This window comes from Dama dama, chromosome 17 (assembly GCF_033118175.1).
Source record: "Dama dama isolate Ldn47 chromosome 17, ASM3311817v1, whole genome shotgun sequence".
Classification (NCBI taxonomy): Eukaryota; Metazoa; Chordata; class Mammalia; order Artiodactyla; family Cervidae; genus Dama; species Dama dama.
The window spans coordinates 38,125,507-38,143,898 of record NC_083697.1 but is presented as its reverse complement, the minus strand read 5'-3'; the positions used below and the strand labels follow the sequence as shown (position 1 = coordinate 38,143,898).

Here is an 18,392-nt window from a genome sequence, read left to right as displayed (position 1 = left end):
TTCCTTTAAAAATTACTAAATGCATCTATCAGCTCACGTAGATTAAATATATAAGTTATAGAATTATGACAAGAAAAGACATTCAAAAGCACCATTTCTAATTCTTCAGGTTTTCAACCTTTGATGTATAACTTACTGATTTTGTAACTATGACTTGCGTAAGAGATTAGATGCCATCTCAGACTGACAAGAAGTCAGGTATTCCTCTCTAATTCTAAGGGAAAGTTGACTAGAGAAACTTTTTCAGAATGTTAAGCAACAAGGAAGATATGGCTGAAAATAGGACAAATAAAAGTAAGTGGAAACAAAAATTCAAGGGTTTTAGATCTATGTAGAGACCTTTGAGAAAACAATTGAAGAACAGATCTTAATGAATGCCAAGTCCATTAATAGATGATGATCAGTCTTCAAAGATGTTGGGTCTTTAACTTTTCTTTTAATAGCCATTTTTGGGGAAACTGAGTTTATAATATCATCATTAAACAAGTCTTAGGATAGCCTTGAAACTGAGTTGACAGTATCATCATTAAATAGCCTTGAACATTAAAGAAATTAAAAATAAAAATTCAGAATGAATGAAAGAGCTTGTGATTCATTATGTCCTCCATTTTTAGAAAATATAGGACAATAACATAGATGTAAACCTCAACAAACTGTATCCTTTTATACCAGTGGCTCTTAAACTGTAGCATACATTAGAGTTACCTTGAGAGTTGTTAAAAACAGGTTGCTATTCCCCACTCCAGTTCCTAGGTGAGAGTGATGCTGCTTTTCTATGAGTCATTTTTTGAGAAACAGGATTCTCAAAGGTAATAATTCTGATTTAATTTTAACATAAGTAATTATCCTCAAGATAATATATTTTGGGTAGCTAAAAACTTTCTTCACATAGGGATCCAGTGTTCTTGCATTTTGGAGTCATTTTCCTAGAGGGTCTCATGTCTATACAGACATCAGCAGACAAAGAACAAGCAGGCCCTTGATTCTTAACCCCTTGTGCTGGAAATGACATATCATCCACTTCTAGTCACATTCTTTTGAACAAATCTGACTATAAAAGAAGATAGAAAATGGTAATGGAATTTCAGATTCAGTGTATCTGGAAAGGAAGATTTGATTTTTAAAAGCTCCATCACTGACTGAGTTACTCACTAAGTTTCAGAATTCTGGTTTTACCAGTATAGTTCAACAAAGAAATACTGAATGCCTATTACATGGAAATCACTGTGTCAGCCACTGTGGACTATAAACTGATGAAAAGTTTAACATTAGCCCTGTTTGGAGAGGGTTCCAGCTTAATGAGAGAGAGAGAGAGGAAAAAAAAAAAAAAAAAAGACCTTTGTGTAAGGTTAATTTAACCCTAAAAGTATACTAAAACTCTGCCTCTGTTTCCTTACTTCCCATTCACTCTTTAATCCATTTCAATTTGGCTCCAAGTTGCACTAATTTCGCTGAAATAAATTTAATTAAAATAATGAAAAATGTCCATGTTATCTTAACACAGAACAAGGAAACTTACATGTCCTCATGTGATCTTTTTTTTTTGAGTAGAATTTCATATAATTGACCATTCCCGAATATCTGAATTTTTTTTCTCTTTTTGCTTCTTTTAATGATTTTCTTCTGGTATTCCCTTTTGAGTCAGCGCAGCAACCTTCTAATCCATCCTTGATTGTTTCTCTTCAAATTAAGATTAGATTGCCTCTGGGGTTTGAGTCTCTTTTTTCCTCCGTTTGCAGTATTTCCTTTTGTGATCAGGTCCAGTCTCAGGTCTTTAATTTGCAAAGGTATGTTGATAACCTTTAAATGTCTGTCTCTTACTCAGAACTCTTTCTCTTAAGCTTCATTTCCACATACTCAGTTGGTCGACTTAACATCTCCACTTGGATTTTAATAGACAACTGAAACAGAACATAAATAACTGCCTTTTTTTTTTTAAGGACTACTACTACATACCATGTCATAGAGTAAAACTGTTCCATGAGATGAATTATGGGCAGTTTGAAGCATGGGTTCCCAATCTTTGGGATCTAATGCCTGTTGATTTGAGGTGGAGCTGATGTAATGATAATAAAAATAAAGTGCGCAATAAATGTAATGTGCTTAAACTATCCCAAAACCACCCCCTCACTCCAGTCTGTGGAAATATTGTCTTCCTTGAAACAAGTCCCTGGTGCCAAAATTGTTGGGACCACTGCTTTGAAGGCATTCACTATTGTCTCTTCTTTAAGCTCATCTTACTCTAAAAGCAGAATATTTAGTCTCAGGGATGTACTAAACTTTAACATAGAAACAGTTTATAAGAACTATAGATTTTTGAACCCAGAAAGTTCTAGGTTCAAGTTCTAGCTCATTTATTTCTAGCTGTATAATTGGTTAATTTACCTAATTCTTCTGATTCTCCATCTCTTCATCTGTAAAATGAGGATAAAGGGAACTACCTAATAGGAATTTCAAAGTTTAACAATATTGTTGTTATTTTTTTATGAATAGAATTAACAGTGGCAAACATCGACAACTTTGGCCATTTTTGTTAGATTTCCTGTAAGATTGTCTAGCAAGTTATTACTAAAAATGGGACTTTAGAGTTGAATTTTCATAAGTCTATGACTTGTAGGTAGTCAAGGACTGATTGTGATACAGATCTTGATAGATGAAAGAAATGTGATATATTCTGCAATCACTTACATCTAATACCTGAAAGTATTGCCATCCTTCTAAGGAAACACTTATTCACTGCTGTCTTCTTACAGTTATAATAGAACCACTGTTTTCTCACTTCTTATAAAATATTTTGTAGGCCACCCACCTAGCAATATCTGTATGCAGCTGCCTAACATAGTTGCTTGTTCAGTGTATGAAATAGCACATAGCAGGGGAAAAAAAGATTCAGTAGATTTCTGTAAAATCCTCAGTTTTGCCAATTAAAACTGCTTATTTAAAAAAGATAAAATTACAGATGGATTAAGAGTTAATGGAACCATGAGATGTGAGATTTATATTAAAAGAGTACTTTTTTGCTACCTGAAATATGCCACAGGATGCATTCATTTTCTTTAGAAATGAAGACTGTTATAGATCTAAATTGCATAATTTCAAATGACCTATCCATTGAGTCAATTCTGATTGCTAAAATGAATTTTTTACATCTCAAAGCAGAGGGAGATTTTGTCTTAACCATAAAATTAGAATTTTTACTATGTAGAAGACAGGTTAAATTAAATTATTTGTGAGCAAAATGTGTTTGAATTTTCTAAAAGCATACATAGTATTCACAGTATATATATATTTTTCATACAGATATTTCTTTGACCTGTGGTTTTATTTATAGTACCACATACCAGTTCTCACACTTTTTTAAAATGGTAATTGAAAGTAGTATTAAAAGCATCTAGAATTGTTATAGGAGGAAAAAGAAGTTGAATTTGTTCCATTTCTAAAAATATCTGCACGTCTTCTCAGTGAATGTACTTTTCAAGAAGACAGCTTCTTATCCTTTTTTTTATGTGCATCATTTCAGTTTTGGGAAAGTTTGAATTGCTGTGCAGTGTTTAAAAAGTCTCTTTTCTTAAACCAGTTATTTCTGTTCTTATCATAGCGTTTAAGTTTGTAATATTAGGATATTGCTTCAATTAAATGTGTGATATGGAGAAAGAGACTGAAACACAGGATAGAAAGCTCTGGATAAGTACACAAATACATGGGAAGACAATGGAAATAGTGGCAGACTTTATTTTCTTTGGCTCCAAAATCACTGCAGATGATGACTGCAGCCATGAAATTAAAAGATATTTGATGCTCGAAAGAAAAGCTGTGACAAACCCCGACAGTGTATTGAAAAGCAGAGACATTACTTTGCCAACAAAAGTCCATTGAGTCAAAGCTATAGTTTTTCCAGTAGTTTTATATGGTTATGAGAGTTGGATCATAAAGAAGGCTGAGTGTTAAAGAACTGATGCTTTCTAACTGCAGTGTTGGAGAAGACTCTTGCGAGTCCCTTGGACTGCAAGGAGAAAAACCAGTCAATCCTAAAGGAACTCAATGCTGAATATTCACTGGAAGGACTGAAGCTGAAGGTCTAATACTTGACGCCACCTGACGTGAAGAACTGACTCATTGGAAAAGACCCTGATGCTGGGAAAGATTGAAGGCGGGAGGAGAAGGGAATGACAGAGAATGAGATGGTTGGATGGCAATGCTGACTCTATGCGCATGAGTTTGAGCAAGCTCCGGGAGTTGGTGTAGGACAGGAAAGCCTGGCGTGCTGCAGTCCATGGGGTCACAAAGAGTTGGACATGACTGAGCAACTGAACAACAAAGTTCACAGAGTCAGTGTAAAAATATGAAAAAAAAAAAGAGTGCCACTTTTCGAATTTTTAAAAAATGATTATAACATACACACACCATTTGTCATCTCACCAGTTATTGAGTATACAGTTTGATAGTATTAAATATATTCAAAATATCTCTTCAAGACTCTTCTTTCAATTTTGAGGAGTATGTATAGAGATGGAATTTCTGGATCACATAGTAATTGTAGGTTTAATTTTTTGAGAACTTCCAGGCTGTTTTTCGAAACAGGTGGACCATTTTATATTCCCTCAGTTGTACTCAGGGGTTCCAATTTCTCTACATCCTTTCCAACACTTGTTACTTTATTTTTCAATAGTAACCATCTTAACGAGTATGAGTTATTTCCTCATTGTTGTTTGATCTGAATTTTCCTAATGGTTAGTAATGTTGAGAGTCTTTCCATGTACGTATTCGCCACTTGTATATCTTCTTTGGAGAAATGTCTATTCAAGTGCTTTGTTGTGGTTATTGTTGTTTAGTCACTAAAGAGTTTCCAACTCTTTTCCAACCCATAGACTCTACTCCAAGCTCTGTTGTCAATGGCATTTCCCAGGCAAGAATAGTGGACTGGATTGTCGTTTCCTTCTCCAGGGGACCTTCCTGGCCCAGGGATCCAACCTGAGTCTTCTGCACTGGCAGGCAAATTATTTGCCCAATTTTTAATCTAGTTGTTTTTTGTCGAGTTTCAGGAGTTCTGCTTCCCTTGTGGCTCAGCTGGTAAAGAATCTCCCTGCAATGTGGGAGATCTAGGTTAGATTCTTGGGTTGGGAAGATCCCCTGGAGAAGGGAAAGGCTACCTACTCTAGTATTCTGGCCTGGAGAATTCCATGGACTATACAGTTCATGGGGTTGCAAAGAGTCCAACACGACTGAGAGACTTTCACTTTCCTAAATATTTATCTGGATATTAATGTCACATATAAAAACAAGTTGCAAATATTTTCTCCTGAAGTGAATCTCCGTACACAGTATGTAATCGGATGATGATATTTTTGGCTATTCTGCCAAACTCTGTCTTTTGATTGGAGAGTTTATTTCATTTACACTTAAAGTAATTACTGATAAAGAGGAAATTCTGTCATTGCTATTTGTTCTCCATATGTCTTATAGCTTCATTATCTCTCATTTCCTGGATTACTGTTTTCTCTCTTGCTTGTCTTTTTGGAGTGAAACATTTAAATTATTTTCTCATTTCTGTTTGTGTATATCCTATAACTATTTTCTTTGTAGTAACCGTGGGGATTACATTTAACATCCTAAAGTTATAATACTTTAATTTGAGTTTATACTAATTTAGCTTCAATGAGATACAAAATTCTGCTCCTTTACATGTTCATCCTCAGCCCTTTCAGTTGCTAACGTCACAAAATTACATCTCTATACATTGTATGCCCTAAGATATAAACTAATGATTATTTAAATGTATTAGACACTTAAATTATGTGGAAAGTAAAATGTGCAATTGCAAACCAAAGTTGCAATTAATAATACTAGCTTTTAGGTTGATGGTTGTCTTTTAAATAAAACATTAATGTCTTACACCATGTAGAAAATAAAAACATGGAGTTATCTACTGTCATTACAATAGTACTGAATTTTATAATTGCTTATGTGCCACTTTTACTGAGATCTTTACTTCTTCATGTGGCTTCAAGTTACACTCTGATGTCCTTGTATTTTAACCTGCAGGACTCCATTTAGCATTTCTTACGGAGCAGGCTTAAAGACAATGAATACCCTCAATGATTGTCTAGATGAGGAAACAGATTCCTGATGTTTTCTTCTTCATCTTCTGACTATACTTTCTTTCAATAGTGCCATTTTTATTAAGAAAAATCCAGATGATTGACATTTCAGTATCAAGTATTCTTTAAAAATTACAAATAATTTTTATTGAAAGAAGTTATTTGAAATGCTTACTCCTCAGAGACCAAAGTTAGATAAAAATGTGTAAGCTCTTCAGAGAGGATCTATGTTCCAAAAACAGAAACAAAAAAGAGATTATTTTAAAGATTAGCCTCCTAGAATGTTCCACATGTGAAAGTCAGATTATCTGTTCCTTAAACACAATAGATTTTCTTTTCTGGCATAAACTTTTGGAAAACATACAGCAAAGTCAGACATTTAGGTGGCAGAATTATCAGTTTAAATGGACTTTGGGTTTCTGGGTATATAAGAACCTCAAATGAAATGTGAATTCGAATGTCATTGGCTGAAAAAAAGGACTTGTGTTAGAATGAAGAATCTCTACATGAATTTGACTTAGCTCACAATGTGATGGAATGCCACGTTCCAACAGAAATACTCTCCCCTGAAATGGTGGAGATCATTATCGAAAATTTATCTGCTTGGTCTGTGATATACCCTTCTCATTTTAAGTCATTCTATTATAATATGTTGAGGAAAACTGAGAATTTAAAAGTATCTGCATTGTAAAAATGTCTTATATTACAATATGCCTTCAGGTATTTATGTAGAATAATTTTTAATTATCTGAGTGGAGTTTTATCTTCTTCTAGTTATATCTTCATATACTATATCATAACTAATTCCAATGTGATCTAGGTAATATCCTCTTTGAACTTGATTATCTGTCTTTAAAAAAGAATAATGTTTGCCTATAAACTAGATAATTATGGTGGGTGATTTGGGAGTTAATAGTGTAATGTACTTTGAGAACAAAATGCTAAGTAAGCATTAGACACTGGGAGATAATGAACCAGTTAGTTTCTATAGCTGGCCAAAATTTGAATATTACAGACCTACATACATTAGTAAAGATCTTTTCTATATAAAGTCAATGACTTGGGCATTGTATTTTTAGGATTGTTAGTCACTAAAGCAGAAAAATTTCTAACGTCTTAAAAAATTAAAGGCTAGAGATTTGTTATGAACCCAGAATTTAAGAATATATCAAAGTGTATATGTTATTGGAGCTCACTTAATATTATTCTAAAGTAACTGCGAAAATTGTCGTTTAACATGTTTAGAAAATTTACCCCAACTTGTTTCCTTGTATATTTTAGATAATTATTCCAAAATCAAACTTAAAGTTTGGGGGGAAATGTGTTAATTATTGAGTTAAACTTGTCTTTAAATGGCATAGTTTAATTTATTTGGGTAAATATTATATCTACCAAAAATATGCAAAAATACTATTTAAAAACTTTCTTATATTAGACCTAGTTATTAAAAATTTATTGAACATAATGATTAAAACCTATTTGAGAGTTTTAACATTCATATAAAATTTCATTTTTATAATTATGAAAATAAGTATATATGTAACTTGGGAATATAGAAGTTTATTATAATGAATATATTGTTATATATTAAGCTTATAGCTCTCTACGGAGTTTGCCTTGAAAATGAGACCTGTGAATTCTGCCACAGTCATTAGGAGCATTACGTCTCTGGAAAATTACTTGCCCTGAATTTCATTTCCATCAAAGGATTTTTATGAAAACTAAATCATATGATGTCAGTGAACCACTTATTACGATGCTTATTACTAATAAATGTTAATTATTTTCATTATTATTTCAATTATTATAAACGAGAGTAGCACAACATATTATTTTTAATTCAGAATAATATTTGCTAATTGTCATGACTTTTATATGTATCTAAAGCATCCTTTAGACTATTAAGAGTTTTTATTTTGATTTACTTCCTTAGAGTACTTGTGAAGGATCAGATAACGTGAACTGAGGAAAATACACCTTTGAATGAAAGGAAAAATACAATTCTAAAAACTCTACTTCCTGTCAAAGAAGACATTAAATTAGAACATATTTGTAAAACTTCTGTTAAATAAGAGACTGCTGAAAATACTTGTTATACAGAACTGATTCATGGAGGATATTTCAATGTAACTGATATTATATAGGCAGGTTTTATATATACTCTCACACATACTCACACAGGCATAAACATACCACCCACACACAATACCTTCATTTTAATAATATCTTTATTGAAATAGTTGCCTCTGTCTTGCTCAGATGAAGATGCCAATGGTATAGAAAATGCTAAGTTAATTTGGTCACAATTCTGCTGAATTTTCTTCTTGTCTAATTGTATTGAACACATTCAACCATTTTTCCTTCTCGTGAAGAATGAAATAAAGGAGAAATTGGATTTTACAGTATTTATAAGGTCTTTATTACTTGTCCCTTTGAATACATGCACAGTTCCCACCGGCATTAGTGGAAATCATAAGTAGATGTAAAAACACTATAGATCTCTCTTGATTTGAATATCTGTGCACAGTGAAACTAATGTGTATGCACAGTGCACTGTTAGAATTAAATTTGAAAATCTACTCGTGAATAGTAACATCTAAAACAGTGAGGATATATGATGACTTAACAATTCTGAATAGCTTTCAAGAGCTGTAAATCCTACTGTGACCAGTGAATTGTCTTAAAGCAGAGAGTTGTGCCTTTTTAAAAAAATTTAATCTCCAAAGCGAATATGCTAAAGCATCTAAGGCAAAGGGGAATACATTTTATGTGGAAAGTCTGATGTTCAGGTTTTTACTATAATTCTTCAATTTTAAATGCTTCATGGTGTAAACAGATAACTGTGCTAATTACCAGACTAATAGTCATTATCAAATATATATGAATGTATATATATACATGTGTATGTATATACATATATATATATTCACTGCTACTACTAGTTATTGAGTATATATCTAGTATATATAATAGCTATCACACATATGTATATATGAATGCCATAGTGGATCATATGTGTGCCATTGTATGTTCAGGTTTTTACTATGATTCTTCCATTTTAAATACTTCACAGTATAGAGCAAATGAATATGTTATGCTAATTGGCAGTTAGTACTCATTATCAAATACATATGTATGTGTGTATATATTGATATATATATATTCATTGGTATAACTAGTTATTGAGTATATACTAATATATATAGTAGTTCTAGATATTATCACATATATGTATATAGGAATGACATAATGGATTATATATGTAATATATATATATATATATGCACATACATGGAATAAGTGTTTGAAATGAGAAAAACAGCATAATATGGAAGAAATAGTTCCAAACTTGAAACCAGAAAATCAATATTCCTACTCCACTCCTTCTAATTTTTGACTGTGAAATTTTGGTTAAATTACTTAAAATTTTTCACTACAATTTCTGAAAAATGAGAAAGTTTTTTTACTGAAAAAATGAAATGAAAGTGTTATCATTCTTAAAATTTATTTCAGCCACGAATCTATGAAATCCACAATTGCTGTTTTTGTTATCTTATGAAGGCATTTTGATTCTGCTATGGTCTGATGCAACATGTAATGGATTTCAGCTGTCCTGTCAGCAAATCATTTGTGAAGAAACTCAGTGGCTTGGCTTTGATGATTATCTCTGTGTTGATACTTTCTTCTTTTCAATTTTTAGAATCACCAAAAGATAGTTGGTTGTTTTGTTGTTCAGTCGCTCGATCATGTCCGACTATGTGCGACTCTGTGGACTGCAGCACGCCAGGCTTTCCTGCCCTTCACTCTCTCCAGGAGTTTGCTCAAATTAGTGTCTATTGAGTCAGTGATGCCATCCAAACATCTCATCCTCTATTGTCCACTTCTCCTCCTTTCCTCAGCCTTTCCTAGCATCAGGGTCTTTTCTAATGAATTAGCTCTTTGCTTCAGGTGGCCAAAGTATTGAAGCTTCAGCTTCAGCATCAATCCTTCCAATGAATATTGAGGGTTGCTTTCCTTTATAATTGATTAACTGGTTTGATCTCCTTGCTGTCCAAGGGACTCTCAAGAGTCTTCTCCAGCACTGCAGTTCAAAAGCATCAGTTCTTCAGCACTCAGCCTCCTTTATGGTCCAACTCTCATGTCCATATATGACTACTAGAAAAACCATAGCTTTGACTGTGTTATTTTTATAAAATTAGATATGCAGATCTCCCAATACTTTTATCAACTCTGTATATGGAAAAATTCCTTCTGTTATTGACTTTGCTGTATCTTTGGACCCCGGCTGTGTCCCTTCCTTGCCTAGTGCTGCTCCCACTAATTGGATGAGAACAGGTTTGGCAAAGCAGGACAGAAGCTTTCTTCCTTTATCAAGGAATGGGAAAGGGACAACTCTTAAGAACTTTCCTTCCGGGGTAAGGCAAGTGGGAAATTTTTAAGGGTTATGAGGTGGGTATGCCATCAGAACCTGTGGAAAATGACAGTAAGTTTCCAGAAACATCCAAAGCATGCATAGTCCTTTGGGCTCCTTTGCTCAGGACGCTAATTGTGCTACTAAAGTTCAACTTCTCTCTTTGGGCAGAGATTCTAGCATGGTAATGAAGCAAAGGCAACTTTCAGACAGTGGGGGTCTCTTCAGCTCAGGTGCTGCCTTGGTGGTCAGTCCGGGCAGTAGACTGTTGTTATCTTGGACCTTTCTACTTGAGCTGATTCTGCAGTTTTGCCTCTGCAAAATGTGACTTCTGTGAATTCTGCAGTTTTGCTTCTGCACTGTGACTTCTGCCTCAGCAAACAGAGAAGTGGGCATAGACTAATGGATTGTGGTATGGAAAAGGAAGAAAGTAGGTTAGCCTCTGTACAGTTATGGGTCTCTTTCTCGTGAAACTTCAGTATGTGTCTGTCTCTCTCTGCTGAGTCATGTCTGACTCTTTGTGACCCTATGGACTGTATTCTGCCAGACTCCTCTGTCCATGGAATTATCCAGAAAAAAAGAACAAAAACACCTGGAGTGGGTTGCCATTTCCTACTCCAGGGGATCTTCTCAACCCAGGGACTGAACCCATGTCTCTTCTTACATTGGCAGACAGATTCTTTACCACTGCACCACCTGGAAAGCCCCTTCAATATCTGTAGCAAAACCTTTCTCAGTATTTTTAGAGGAAATTCAAAGCTACATGAAGACACTTTTTTTGCTCTACTACCTTCCCAGCTAAACAGCATTTCCTGTACTTGCCAGCTATATGTATAAGATGAAGATTTTATATATTGAAACTAAAAATAAAAGTATGTGATTTATACCTTGCTGAATAATTTGGGTCTTCTGAAGTCATGATAATACTTTTGACAATAAATTCACATACAGGTACATTTGCAATTGTTTTTGTTCTAATTTAGAATTAGTTGTAACTACGTTTTTATTCTTATATTTGAAGTTGAACTTTTAATTTTATTTTTTATTGAAGTATAGTTGGTTTACAGTGTTCTGCAAGTCTCTTTTGTACAGCAAAATGATTCAGTTATACACATATAGACAAGAAAATATTTGTATTCTTTTCCATTATTGTTTATCATAGATATTGAATATAGTTCCCTCTGCTCTGCAGTAGGACCTTGTTGTTTATCCATCCTATATGAATTTGAATTTAGGTATCCTGTTTTACAAGGTCATGCCTAACTAATATGAGGAAAGTTTAAACTATTATTTTTTGTTGAATATCTAATATACTCAAGCTCCATTATAAATACTCTAACAATAAAAATAGTTTCTATAGCCCAGGAAATTTATTTTGCTAAGGAGGCAAGGCATATACCCATGATTGAGACAGTATCATGAATGGAGATATGAAGGTATAAATGCTTAAACTGTTTTTGAGAGTTATGGAGGTGGTCAGATTAGTAACTTCTTATAAATATTTTATTTAACAAGCGTGTTTGTGAATGTGAATTTGTGTAAAATTATGTTTTTAACTTATACACATGACCCTTTACAACAATTAAAAAATTAAGACCTCAACATGTTTTTAATACTGCTGTAAGCCATAATTATTTTCTTTTCTAAGATATAAGAAGACAAGGATGATCTATTTTGTATTTAAAAACTTGTATGTAGAGTACATGTCACTCTCTTTCTGTAAGGAAAAGTAAAGACCATTTTTCTCTCCCATGGAAGTAGCAGATCATCAGTCCCTAATAGTGGAAATGATTATAATTACAGTTTAGTCATTAGGAATCTTTAGGAGATGTTCCTTCTCTGCCTGTTGCTTGGTTATAATTCCCTCCAGTTTGGCCAGCATAAAAAGTAAATAGAGTATGATTTGTTGATCAGATACTGTGTGTGTGTGTGTATGTGCGCACGTGTGTGTATGTGTGTTTGTGTGTGTGTGTAAATGGTGGAAGAATTATTTCATCATGACAATAAGTCGGCTCTGGCTTTCTCGTCCAGGTTTTAAAATAAAACTGACAGTTAAAACATGCTAATAAAAATAGCTGGGAAAGAAATAGATGCTGTATCATCATGTACGCTATATAGTTGTGAATGTTATGTTTGGGAAACTTTAATTTCAAAATTGACATTTAATGTTTGATTAGACTGGTAATATGCATTTATTAATACAAAAGATAGAGATGACATAACTATACTATTGGAAGTGCATGGCATACTTAAGAAAGGACTGTGTTTTCTGAGATTCTTCATGTGAAACTTGCCAGGTTGTTTTCAGAATAGTTGTGCTTGATATAAAATGCTGCATTTACTTTGTAACAAAAAGCCAAACTTAAGATGAGATTTTATAGCTGAGGAAAAAAGTAAATAAATAAATAAATGGATCTGAAATGTTGGCTAAGATTTCCTGTTCTTTGCTTATGCTGTCTGTGTGCAGTAAGGTAAACTGTTTGTTTTGTCTACTTCCTTTCTGTTTGCTGAAAGATGAACTGCTTCTTTTGTGCATTTCCTTTCAGTATATCTTAATTCAGAACAGAATTGACTAATTTGCTATCATTTTGGCAGATTTCTGCCATTTATTAAGCCAGGTTTAATGTTTAAAGCAATTTTAAGTGTTCTGTCAGGCAATAGTAAAATGTTTCCATTAAAAATGTATTACCAATACTCATCAGAAGTCAATAATGTTACTTGCTATAAAACAAGGTTGATTAGAAACTCTTCATTTAAACAATTCATTTGGTATTCATGACAAATTAAACATCTCTGTATAAATATACATCACTTCTTTGTGAATAGGCATTTAGATTATCTGATTTTAAATGAATTGGGTATTTCAGCTCCAGTTATAGCACCCTTATATCATACTTCCTGACAAAGTGCTGAAGAAATTTTTATATCCCAGTATGATAATATTATATTTTACTGTAATGATTAATTACATTAATCTAACTTCTGATAAATATTATCACAAATTAAAAGTCTTTATAAATGTGGATTAAAGTTATCAGGATAAATCTAAATTTTATTACCTAAATATTTTCATTAAAAACTTAGTCTATAAAGTAAACTTTTAATTCAGAGGCAACAAGATAGGTTTAAAATTAATGTGTATTATATAAATTGATTACATCATTAAAACTAATAATATTCTGAGTATTAGGTATATAATAGTATAATTCCAAAATAATTTTATATCAATTAAAAAAATTCTTCACACTTTTCTTATGTTTTTATCCATGGCAGGTATTCCAAATGTATAAGAAATGGAAAGGAAAGGTTTAAATAGGCTGGTCAAAGTTGTCAGTGAATCCATGCAAATATAGAAGAGCAGTGGTAAGAAAAATCTAAGCACACAGTAAGCCTATTAGACATTTTGCTTTCTCTAGCAGAAATTAATCATTGCTTTACCATGGCAAAGCCACTTAGGCTGGAGAGGTCAAAAGTAACCTGCCAGATTTGTCAGAAGTGAACATAGTTTCACATTTGCTTTATCATGTATTGAGTCTTATAATGCATGTTAAATATCATGATTTGTCTTTTCCTAGAAGATTTTGAGGGCTTCAGTTACATAAGTATTAAATCAACCAAATTGAAACATATAAAGTGTGTCTACTTTTATTGATATGTATATGTGTGTTTGTGTGCATGTATGTGAATATATATGCATATCTGTGTCTGCATATATAGTGTGTTTATCTCTTCCTATATGTGTATAATAACTGTTTTCTATTTATGTAATGGAAAAAGTCATTTTTATATACACACTTTTTTTCACACACGGTAATGCATATTATAGTCAAGAAATATATATTATGCATATATAAATGGGATGTACATATGTTCTTAGTTATTCCTTTATCATGTTATTGTCCTTTAGGTGTATATCTTTTTTTTTAATCAGGAGGGAATTCATTAGGTTTATTCAAAAATGCAAAAATTACGTTGACCCAATTATTTGTGATTAAAAAGTAAATTATTAAAAAATGTGTGCCTGCTTAGAACTTGAGGAGTCAGTATGCATGACCATATGGGAAAGAATCCCGAAATATGCTATAAAGTCAGATTCCCCATTAAATACTTTCATTCCTTTTGGGTATAATTCTATAAGGCAGTATCCCATAGTGACACAGAGCAAGAATGTTGGAGTCAAGGAGGCAAGGGCTCTGGCCATTGTTGTGGGAACTTAGGCATATTTCTTGCATGGAATCCTTTTTTAAAACAGTATTTGTTTGTAGTACTATTTGAGAAGGGGACGACAGAGGATTAAACAGTTGGATGGCATTACTGACTCCATAGACATGAGTTTGAGCAAGCTCCGGGAGTTGGTGTTAGACAGGGAAGCCTGGTGTGCTGCAGTCCATGGAGTCGCAAAGAGTTGGACATGACTGAGCAACTGAACTGAACTGAATTATTTTAAGAATTACATTAGATACTGTAGTGTGAAAAAATTAATAGAAAATGTTAAGCGGGTAGAGAGGGAGGTGGGAGGGGGGATCGGGATGGGGAATACATGTAAATCCATGGCTGATTCATGTCAATGTATGACAAAAACCACTACAATATTGTAAATTAATTAGCCTCCAACTAATAAAAATAAAAAAAAAAAAAAAAGAAAATGTTAAGCTGTGTTTGGATTTTATTACAGTATTTAAAAAAAGGAACGATACCAGCATTTATTAAGACATATTTAGTTACCACAGTTTGCTTAAATTTTGCATGCATAGCATCATTTAATATAGCTAATAAACCTTACAGATGGATATTATTTTTATTACTAGATATTATAGATGATGAATGTGTTTAGAGTTTGAATCCCTTGCTCAAGGTCAAACCTTGAGAGTCAGGATTTGAAAAGATATGGAAACTCTTGTTCAAGAAAGAAAGAAGGAAAGAAATAAAAAGAAAAATAATAAATGAAAATCATGATAAAAACTTGATTCCTATTTACTTTATGAATGGACTCTAAGAATATATCCTTATTTTTATCCAGTTATTCAGAAAAAAATCTTCAAGCTATGAATTCCTAAAGATCTTAGTACATGAGGCATTCAGTACATTTAACCACTTTGTTCTGCAAAGGCTTTTTGTACTTATTATGCCTTCCCAGTGCTTTCCCAGCAAAACACTGATGTACTATTCATCATTTCCATTTGGAAGAAGTAACTACATTCCTGCTTAGCTGTCACACTGCTTCCAGTACAGTGTGTTTCAGTAATAAATAAAGTGCATGCTTTGAGTGAAAGTATATGTTTTCTGATACATAAGTCTCTTTGGCATAATTCTGGAGGGCATGAGAGAATATTTATGTTATTGTTTAATGGCGACTCACTTCTTTCTAGGAGCAATTTTTGATGAATCTGCCAAAAAGGATGATGAGGTATTTCGCACAGCAGTTGGTGACCTCAACCAGAATGAGGAGATCTTACAGACTGAGAAAATCACATTTTCGGTGACATTTGTTGATGGCAACAACCCTTTTCAAGCAGTTCAGGAAGGTAAGGTCTATCAGCACTCTACATTTTATTTTGTTTTTTGGTTCAATACAAATGGCAATGAAATTAAATTTTTAAAAGCCATTAAACATGAACATCATTTTTGCATCTTTGCTGCATTGCTTTTCTTTTAGGGTGTTATTTGGTAGATTTTAATCCTGTATTCTACTTCTGAAAGGGCAGTGAGTGAAAAGTTATTGTTTTAATAGAAATAAAATATGAAAATGGTCTTAAATATTTACAATAAAAACTTTGCAATATATTATGACTTTAGTGTAATTGAAACATTCCTTAAAAATATGACTTTCTATCTGAAGTTTTACTTTGTTTTCCTTGAGATAACTGCCGCCTTGAGTGTTGTCACAACTGGAGATGACATTTAAGGTGTATTCATGACAGATGTGTTGCTAGAAGGAGAACTTTTAGACAATACATACAAATCAAAGATACATTTGTGCTGGAATCTCTACAGTGTGCCAAATTTTAAAGCACTTTTCTCCATTCTCTCTGTAAACTTGAGTGAATTAAAATTTTACATAGGTAAAGAGTCATACAAATTATTTTTATTATGCTAGAGTGATCCTTTGTATGAATGAAGGATTTCAATGAAAGATCTTACACTAATAAAATTCTAGTATTGATGCTATTATTGTAATGAAATATTTAATCTTTTGATTGGCAAAGTAGTCATTATTCATGAAGTTATTTGTTGTTAATCTGTTTTATATTTTATTGTGATTTTATATTTAGACTAAAGATACTAATATGAAATTAATTTAGTTAAACAAAGCATATTTCTTTCATTAAAAACTTAGAGAAATTGGCAGAAGAAAATATGGACAAGATATGACTGCAGTAAAGTTTGGTAGAAAACTTTTTAAAGAAAAGTATTGAAGGGATAAAGAAGATAAATGTTTTTATTTTAATGTGTTTACATGATATACAAGTAAGTTTTATTGGATTGTGTTTTTGATCAGTGGCATTGACTAAAGCTGATTTAAGCTTATTTCTGTCAGTAAGGCAATGGATAGAATAATTAATAGTCTAATGGATTTTCCTTCTTATTAATTTGATGAAGTGAAAAGATATTATTTTAATGAAATGAACAAAAATTTTTAAGTAAAGGTTGATTTTGTAATAAAATAGATTTTTCATATAAATATGATGGAACTTTAATACATAAATATAAATTTTAAAAATCAGATTAATATAAGCATCTGGTTTTTTCTTGCATTTTAATTCAGAATTATCCTGGGAATTTGCAACTTTAAATCATGGCTATGCTGATAAATTTTCTATAGAAACATCTAAAAACTGTCTAAATGTTAGAATTCATAAAGCAGTCTGCAAAAATAATAAATTAGAAATTGTGGAAAATACTTGTAATGTAAAGGAATAGTTATACTAAGAATGTTATTCTTTAAAATAAGTAGATATTTCTTTCCCAACTGTTAGTTTCAGTAACCAGAGTAAGAACAGGAAAAAATGAGGACCAACTTATTTTTGTGACTGTCTTCTTATTAACTGCAGATGTGCTAAAATATCCATGCCTTTTAAAAAATCCACTTTGACTGAAAAAATGGGGATAAATCAGTGAGAAATATACAGTGGGTAAAATGGAATTACAAGAGTTAAATAAATATGGCCTTCACACTTTTTTTTTTTAAGAGACTAATTTTTTTTTTTAAGACTACAATTTGAAACACAAGGACAGTTTTTAAAATACCACAGTTAATTCATTTACATATTGCTTTGTGTAACCATTCTACTGTCAACTAAATTCTGGAAACAAAAATTTCTCTCAAAAGAACTATTGTGATATAAAAGAATTTGTGGCACTGAAAGCAAATTGAGAGAGGAAGTAAGTTTTAAGTTTTCAAGATAGAGAATGCTAGATATTTGTCAAGAAAGAATAAAGAACTTGATAGTTTACCTGATGGGTTTTGATACTAACAGAATGTTCTGGACCAGTTATTTTGATGGTCTGCTCTGGGTAATGAATCTGAAATAAGTTCTAGTAAACTCTGGAGCTAATTTTTACCCCATTCAATATCAAGAAAGATCTTGTTTAATTTTAAAAGTAAAAATAGTTTTTCTAGAGCTCTTATTGTATTTGATAGCTTTGAAACAATAATAGAAATATTCAATTGAGAGAGGACAAAAAGTATTTAGGAGTATTTCTTAAATATTTTGAGGAAGTATTTTAGGAGAAACCTTCAACTAAACTATCAAAGATGGTCACCTTTATGTCATCATATCTTTGCTGCAGTACCATTAAAATCTATAACATAGAAGGCCTTAAATCAGTTTGTTAATATTTTGTTTATCCTATCTATTTTCAACACTTAATAAGAGAGAGAG

The 18,392-nt window shown here is 32.3% G+C and overlaps 1 protein-coding gene across 1 annotated transcript in view; it reads left to right on the top strand.

The window, feature by feature from the left end:
- The window catches only part of GRID2 (glutamate ionotropic receptor delta type subunit 2), a 1,497,839-nt gene that overhangs the window by 293,051 nt on the left and 1,186,396 nt on the right, over positions 1-18,392 (top strand). The window contains exon 2 of the mRNA XM_061164751.1: positions 15,879-16,034. Within this exon, the coding sequence (XP_061020734.1) occupies positions 15,879-16,034 (156 nt within the window). The remainder of the gene's footprint in view (positions 1-15,878; positions 16,035-18,392) is intronic.